The sequence below is a fragment of the Oryza sativa genome, chromosome 7 (genome assembly GCF_034140825.1).
Source record: "Oryza sativa Japonica Group chromosome 7, ASM3414082v1".
Taxonomy (NCBI): Eukaryota; Viridiplantae; Streptophyta; class Magnoliopsida; order Poales; family Poaceae; genus Oryza; species Oryza sativa.
Window position 1 is genome coordinate 27654863 of NC_089041.1, and position 8495 is coordinate 27663357.

The window sequence follows — 8495 nt, forward strand, 5'->3', positions numbered from 1 at the left end:
GCAGTCGCGCTGTCATTTAATTGGTGCTAAAAAAAAGGCAACATTTAGCTGAATCAAAATCAGGTATACCCTCAGGCCTCAGCCCTCACCTCTAGTGATAAAAGAGTTATGTGCATCATTGGACAGATCCAAATATCCAATGCCTGCCCTTCTTACCTCCTTTTTGCTTTCAGCATAGGTTACCTTCCTACTCCCTCCGTCCCAAATTATATGACGCCCTCTTTTTAAAGAAAATCAAACTCGATAACTTTTGACTAATAATCGTACTAACCTATATGCTAAGTATTATGCATGTTATATCACTAAAATCATCTTTTAAAGTACTTTTATGTGAAGCTAATTTCATATTTGTTAGGAACATAACATAAAATAAATTAATGGTCAAATTATTTCATTAAAGATCGTGTAAGAAAAATATAGACCTTATAATTTGTGATGGAGGGAGTAGAATACTGCCATGCATCGATGCAAACATCACGCAAGATATCCAAACTCCGGCGTGATCAGGATCTTAATATTCCACGAGCTCCCACAACTTTTGCAAAGTTTGCAATGCACTTTGGGATAAATTAATTGATCCTAATTAATGGCTGAAGGCGTGAACGGCATGGTCGCCAAACAACAAAAAACAAGCGTGAAACCTCCTACACTTTTGCGCTTAATGACTGACAGCAGACAGGCAGCTGAAACCTTAAATTTTTAATTGGACGCCCAGTCCAAATGAACATGTATTAATTTCTGACAAGCTCACATGGTTTCCGTCATATATAGATTGTCCCTAGATGCCCCCTTTGAGTTGGGTCAGGTCAGGTCAGGTGTGGTGTGGGATCAATGGCGGACATCGCCGGCGGAGAACACCGCGTCCAAATGCCGCCGGCGCAAGGCGGTGACCGACGAGGGCGGCGGGTAGCCGCGCCGGAGAAGTGGGTGAACTGCTTCGTTCGCGTGGTGGCGCTGATGGAGAGGACGGGCAACGCCCTCGGCTCTCTGGTCTTCACCTGGGCTACCGTCGTCCTGCTAGGCGGCTACCTGACGATGCTCCGCTCCTACGACGATTTCTATTACGCGACGGTCATAGTCTTCATAGAAGCTACAAGGTATGCACCGATACATATGCATGCTCTCTTCATAGTCCATAGACAACCCAGTACGTCTCATTAATTAATACCCCCTCCGTCCAAAAAAAAAAACTGAAGCTTTCAGATTTCTGACCCAAATTAGTGAGCAGTGCAAATGACCAAGTTACCCCATCTATTATATAATTAAAGGAATAGAAAAAGGAGCCTCCACGTTCGCTCTCATGGCCTAGAAATTCTCACATTAATCGGAGAAAAAGAAAAAACAGAGTCCATATAGAAATACAATTTACAAATAGCTGAAATTCGGAATTAAAAAATAAGGAATATTAGAAGAGGGGACTAGAGTCCATATAGAAATACAATTAGGAAATAACTGAAATTCGGAATTAAAAATAAGGAATATTAGAAGTAGACTATAGAGTCCATATAGAAATACAATTAGGAAAAAATAGAAATTCGGAATTAAATATATAATTTAAGGAATAGAAAAAGGAGCCTCCACGTTCGCTCTCATGGCCTAGAAATTCTCACATTAATCAGAGAAAAAGAAAAAGCAGAGTCCATATAGAAATACAATTTACAAATAGCTGAAATTCGGAATTAAAAAATAAGGAATATTAGAAGAGGGGACTAGAGTCCATATAGAAATACAATTTACAAATAGCTGAAATTCGGAATTAAAAAATAAGGAATATTAGAAGAGGAGACTAGAGTCCATATAGAAATACAATTAGAAAATACCTGAAATTCGGAATTAAAAATAAGAAATATTAGAAGTAGAGTATAGACTCCATATAGAAATACAATTAGGAAATAACTGAAATTCGGAATTAAAAATAAGGAATATTAGAAGTAGACTATATAGTCCATATAGAAATACAATTAGGAAAAAATAGAAATTCAGAATTAAATATATAATTTAAGGAATAGAAAAAGGAGCCTCCACGTTCGCTCTCATGGCCTAGAAATTCTCACATTAATCGGAGAAAAAGAAAATACAGAGTCCATATAGAAATACAATTTAAAAATAGCTGAAATTCGGAATTAAAAATAAGAAATATTAGAAGAGGAGACTAGAGTCCATATAGAAATACAATTTAGAAAGAAATTTGGAATTAAATATATAATTAAAGGAATAGAAAAAGGAACCTCCAAGTTCGCTCTCATGGCATAGAAATTCTCACATTAATCGGAGAAAAAGAAAAGACAGAGTCCATATAGAAATACAATTTAAAAATAGCTGAAATTCGGAATTAAAAAATAAGGAATATTAGAAGAGGAGACTAGAGTCCATATAGAAATACAATTTAGAAATAGTTGAAATTCAGAATTAAAAAAAGGAATATTAGAAGAGGAGACTAGAGTCTGTCTATATAGAAATACAATTAGGAAATAACTGAAATTCGGAATGAAAAAAAGGAATATTAGAAGAGGAGACTAGAGTCCATATAGAAATACAATTAGGAAATAACTGAAATTCAGAATTAAAAAAAAAAAGAAATATTAGAAGTAGAGTATAGAGTTCATATAGAAATACAATTAGGAAATAACTGAAATTCGGAATTAAAAATAAGGAATATTAGAAGTAGAGTATAGAGTACATATAGAAATACAATTAGGAAATAATATAAATTCGGAATTAAAAATAAGGAATATTAGAAGTAAAGTATAGAGTATATATAGAAATACAATTTAGAAAAAAAAAATAGAAATTCGGAATTAAAAAAATAAGGAATATTAGAAGTAGAGTATAGAGTCCATATAGGAATTTAAAACTAACTAAAATTTGGAATAAACATAATAAAATTAAAAGTAGAGTTTAGAGTCTGTATAAAAATACAATTTACAAATAACTAAAATTCAAAATTAAGAAAAACATTGGAAGAAGAATTTAAGGTCAATATAGGAATACAAATATTGGAATATAATTTAGAAGCAACTGAAATTCGAAATTAAAAATTAAAGAATATTGAAAGATGAGTTTAGAGTCCACATAGAAATACAATTAGAAATAATAAAAATTCATAAATAAAAATAAATAATATTGGAAGAAGAGCATAGACTCTATATAAAAATACAATTTACAGAAAATTCAGAATTAAAAAAAGAAATATTAAAAGACGAGTCTAGAGTCCATATAGGAATATATATAATTTACAAATAACTAAAATTTGATATTAAAAATAATTAATAACTAACACGTATATAAAATATAATATAAATATTACACATTAGTAGTTTTGTAAAGTTATTGCAAAATTTAAAATTATGTTGTCATTTTAATATATTTGAATAATATAATGAGAAAACATATATGCTATTATATGAGAGAAAATATAATGATGCTAGCCGCGCAATCTGCGCGGGCCACTATGCTTGTTTATTTGATTCAGTTATCATTTGAATAAGCGGTGATCGTGGGGGCCGACGGAGATTGGGGATCGGCTTAGTGGGAGGGGGGCGAGCGACAAAGGAGTTGACGGGGTGGGGGTGACTGAATCAACGCGAGAGGATAAGATCACAGTAGAGAAAAAAAACTTCATATGTTCTGGTTTCACGGAATAGACTGGTCCCACCACTTCTATGTAAATCGCTAAAACGACATACTCCCTCCATCCCATAAAAAACCAACCTAATACTAGGATATGTAATACTAGGATGTCTGAATGTCGAGACATCCTAGTACTATGAATCTGGATACTAGAATGTGTTACATCCAGTTCTAGATTCATTTTTTTTTAGGACAGAGTGAGTATTTTTTAAGACAACACTGGGGCGGTGAAACATCCACTTCTTTGAGACAGAGGAAGTATATAAGGTGTACCATAGGAAAACTCTAATTCGATCTATCTCCTTTGGATATTGAGACTGACTGGTGCACCTGCACTCTTTAGTCGCGCACTCGCGCCCATATATAATTAAGCTCGTCTCGCCTGTATTGGTTCCGGTTATTGTGGGCTTTGTCGGATGAGGCTTCCCTATTCCTACGTTGTGTTCCCTGCCAGATGTCCTGCTCTATTGTGTTGGGAGGGGATTTGAGGGTCTTTAGCGGAGATTCTGCTGGACTTTCTATTTTAGCTTCAACCCCTACTAGCATCATTTAGGGCATGTGTTTAGCGTCTCTGCTGGAGATACTCTCTTACCACCTCCATGGTGGCCATGGATACGGAGCCTGTCCAGGAAGTTCCCATCAAGGACATATGCGCTAGGAAGCTACAAAGAATCACACGAGCTAGTGATCACAAATGTGTAGACATTGTTGAGCAACAGGCGATCTCGCCGGAGAAGTCGCTTTGGGGAAGTTCAATTTTGCTTTTAAAATCTAGCACCGCCCGATTTGCGCGGGACAATCCCATAGTTATTTTCAATTTGAATTACTAGTTTTATTAATTGCATTACCTTATACATAATACAGGATGTTCAGCCGCAGCAATAGGCTCGATTACCAATTGTTCTTCCGCACGAGAGGTGCCTTCAGACCTGCTGCTGGCTGGAATGGATTGATCATGGTCGCATGTATTTCCAATGCTATGCTCTGCACGGTTCTCCGGAACTACATTCCTTACTTCATGAACCCGTTATGGTTTCTTGGGGTGATGTTACTCCTAGCAATTGTCCAGTTTGTATGTTCAGCGGCATCAAGACTACACACAAGCTATCCGATACGCCGTGCGATATCGTTATGGAGCCCCATGGTTGCAATCCTATTGCTGGGTCCCTTTATACTACGACTCTATGTTAATTCTCAGACGAACAAACTCTTTACCGATGCCTCAATGCCCAAATGGACGATAGCGTATGTAGTGCTGCTTGTAGTTGTGCTCCTCGTGACAATCAGCAGGTTCCGGTTCCTGAGTATAATCAAGCTACTAAATGGTACTCTAGGCAGAAAACGTGAGTTTTGGTGCCAGATTATTCTGAAACTGTGCATGATTGCCTCAATCATTATGCCTTTGCTTATGGTTGATAAATACAATCGAGATGCGCTCATCATGTTGGAAGCATTTGCTCTGGTACTATTAGTGTCATGCGGCAACCTGCAGATCCCAGCAGCGACAATCCGTGTCTTGCTCCCGCTGTTCCGCTTTCTCACACAGTACTACCACTGGGCTGATTGGCTAATTGACAAGAAAAAAGATGGAGAGGATGAAACCCTCGTGCCATCTCTAAGTATCTTCTACGGGATGGTGCTTGGCCAAGGGATACTCTACATTGCAGCTTGTATCTTGGAGTTCTTTTCCTTCATCCCTCGGAGATCTCTCATCCGCCAGAGTGGATTTGGAGGTCAGTGGGGCATTGCATCTGTCAATTTGTACTACGCATACGCCTTCGAGAAATACATGGAAGGAGGTGTGCTTGTTCCAAAGAAGATCAGCCTCATCACCTTTGCAATGGATTCCCTCAACTCAGACTCACCCAAGATGCAGCTCTCTAGTGTCCAGATGCTGCACGTTTTTCTTCAAAGGGAACCAACCAGGGAACGGATCATATCAGAACTCACCACCTCTACCAACACAATGGCCAGATTAATCAGCATGTTGGGCTGGTCAAGTCCAAACCATACAGTAGTCAGATTATATGCAGCGAAGGCCACTGCAGAGCTTGCAAAGAGCCTCCGGGTCATCACTGTTCCTGGGACAGTGCAGCTTGTATCTTCACTTCTAGACATTCATGGCAAACCGAAAAAGGGAAACCCACTTCTGGATGTAGATGGTGAACAGGAGGGAAAGCAAGCCCCAATTCACAATACATCAGAAAGCCAAGAGGATAGGCATGATGCAGCTGATGACCAATGTCAAATTCAAGAGCGACATGGGGACACTGATAACTTGCTGGAGACACAAACCCGATCAACCCATATCAATGAACGTATATCCTTCGTAATCAGAACCTGGCAGCGGATTTCAGAGTACTGGTCAATCCCCAAGGAGAAACCGTTGACAGACCACGATCTTCTTCCTGCACTGGGGATGTCGATTGTTAACAACCTTGCTAGTGGTGATGAAAATAACTGTGTGGAAATTCATAGAGAAACTAACCTCATCTGGAAGATCATAGGATTCACAAGCTTCAGAGGTGACACAACAACTAGCGAGGCACAACAATGGGTCCTGGTGAAGTCATCAGTGAAGGTGTTGCAGAGGCTGACAAGCATTGGAGGGGAAATTGGCATAGCACTCAGGTATAAGATATCAAAACATCCCTTCCTATTAAGAAACCTCGCAGATATCTTGGGAAACACTAGCAGCCATCATGAATTAAGTAAACTTGTTGCTGGAATCCTTAGAAATCTTGCCATTGATGGTGACACAAGGCAGGAGATAGGGCAAATGCAGGTGCTCATAACCAGGCTGATGAAGGCATTCATCAAATCAGATGGAACCTCTAGCACAAATGTTGATTGCTTTCTACCAAAGGTAGCTGGGCAAGCACTGGCAATGTTGGCAATGGATAATGTGCATAACTGCTTAGTTATGATGAAGGAACCAGAGCTCATTAATAAGTTAAAAAATATGATCTTGATCCCTGATGAGAAGTACATATATGTGGCAGCAAGTTTGTTGCGTAGTATGTGCCAGCACGCCCAAGCCAAGCTCACAGAATCAGACCTGAAAGAGTTATCTCACACTTTGCAAGAGGTGAGCCTTGCTACTTCATGCAATAGATTATAGATGCAGTCAATATTTCTGGTGGATAATATTCTTTGTTGTTTGCATATTGTCTTTATGCTGTCTGATGAAATTTCACCAACCCTTATTTATTAAATGGGGCATTTATTTACTAGTATTATCTGAAAAAAATATTTAATACTCCCTCTGTCCCAAAATATCGTGGTGTCTAGTACTAGGTTGCTATATTTTGGGATGGAGGGAGTAGTAAACTGGAGTGTAATGTACTGTGCTTTGCTGAATTATCGTAGTGCTAGGTGCCTAGGTGGTGTCTCATTTAGTACTCATGCTACATTATATTATTTCCACTACAGGTGTTGGAAAGAATAATGAATGTAGAAGGGGCAGAACTAGAGATCCTCATTGGCCTAAGTTCACAAATATGCAAAGTTATTCCTGAAGAATTTGCCCAAAAACTGGAGGGTGGACAAATTAAGCGAAGGTTTGTGAAGAGGCTAGTTGATGCACTCAATGCAAATATCAACCCAGGTGCTCATTGTCCTGGGATCAGGAGGGTGATACTTGAGCAATCCATATACATGATGGAGTGCAATTCCCTCTATGCTAGTTGTTTCAATGAATTCCGGATGATGGAAGCACTGTCAATGGTAGAAGAGATGCCCTCAAGGACTGAGAACTACTGGATTTTCTTGGGCGGCGCAGGTTTCATGGAATACAACACACCTCTCTTTGCTCTTGTGGATAGAGCAAAAGAAATGTTGGGTGTCCAGTGCTTGCAAGACATCAGCAGTTCCAACTGAAAAATAATGTAGATAATTTCGCAATTGCAACTGTAGTGAGTTAATGAATTGTTCATTGTAATCCAGATGCCACAAATTTATCATTGATGCTGTGGTGATGCAAAAAGAACAAACAGAAAATGCTGGTGTTGGAGTCAGAAGACCATGCTTATTACTAACACACGGTAAAACAAGTGAATGTGCATATGATCTTATTAGATGAGTAAAAGTTATTGTGATTGTACCACATTAGTCCTGCATTGTAATCTATTTAGCTTCTGACGATTTATCCAATTATGATCTCTTGGTGTCATCTCAAATCAACATTATTGATGCTTGAGATGACTGCAATCCCTATGCCAGGTTCTAGCATGTCCCAGCTTTGGCACCGTTTATATTCGTAAAACCTGTGATTTATTTTGACACCTACAAACTGGGTTTTTCGCCATAGCGATTAGCCTCATTCAAACACAACTACACCCTTTTCAACGACACTCTTGAGAATCTCTCCCTGCTCGAACTTACACTCTCAGACAGACTCTTCACCTGGTCCAACAAGCGACTTAATCCCACACTTACCCGTATCGACAGAGTCTTCTTCAACTTAGCCTGGAATGATCTGCTCCCCAATTGCTCCCTCACTTCCCAAACAAGAACAACCTCTGATCACGTCCCGCTCCTTCTTTCCATCCAAACCAAAATCCCTAAAAGCAAGATCTTCAGATTTGACAACTCGGCCCTGCTGAATCCTGACTTTCTTCCCTACGTTCTATCGCGCTGGTCCCTCCCAGATCCACATACCGAAGCGGCGGGCGATCTCAATCTGAATCTCAAAAGGGTAAGGCAGAGAGCAAAAATCTGGAAACATGATCACAGATTCATCCAGGCTTGCAGAAACGATTGTAACTTTGTAATTGATTACATTGACTTCCTTGAGGAATTCGGCACCTGCTCCTCAGCTCTGATGGAATTACGCTCTCTTTTACAACTTAAACTTTCTGATCTCA

At 39.0% G+C, this 8495-nt stretch overlaps 1 protein-coding gene across 1 annotated transcript; it reads left to right on the plus strand.

Annotated features, from left to right (window-relative positions):
* The first annotated feature begins 831 nt into the window (after nucleotides 1-831).
* On the plus strand, nucleotides 832-7734 carry LOC107277106 (uncharacterized). Its single transcript, XM_015790590.3, has 3 exons — nucleotides 832-1097; nucleotides 4495-6718; nucleotides 7063-7734. The coding sequence occupies exons 1-3, from the start codon at nucleotides 832-834 to the stop codon at nucleotides 7507-7509; spliced, it is 2937 nt and encodes a 978-aa protein (XP_015646076.1). The 3' UTR covers nucleotides 7510-7734.
* Nucleotides 7735-8495: the final 761 nt, after the last annotated feature.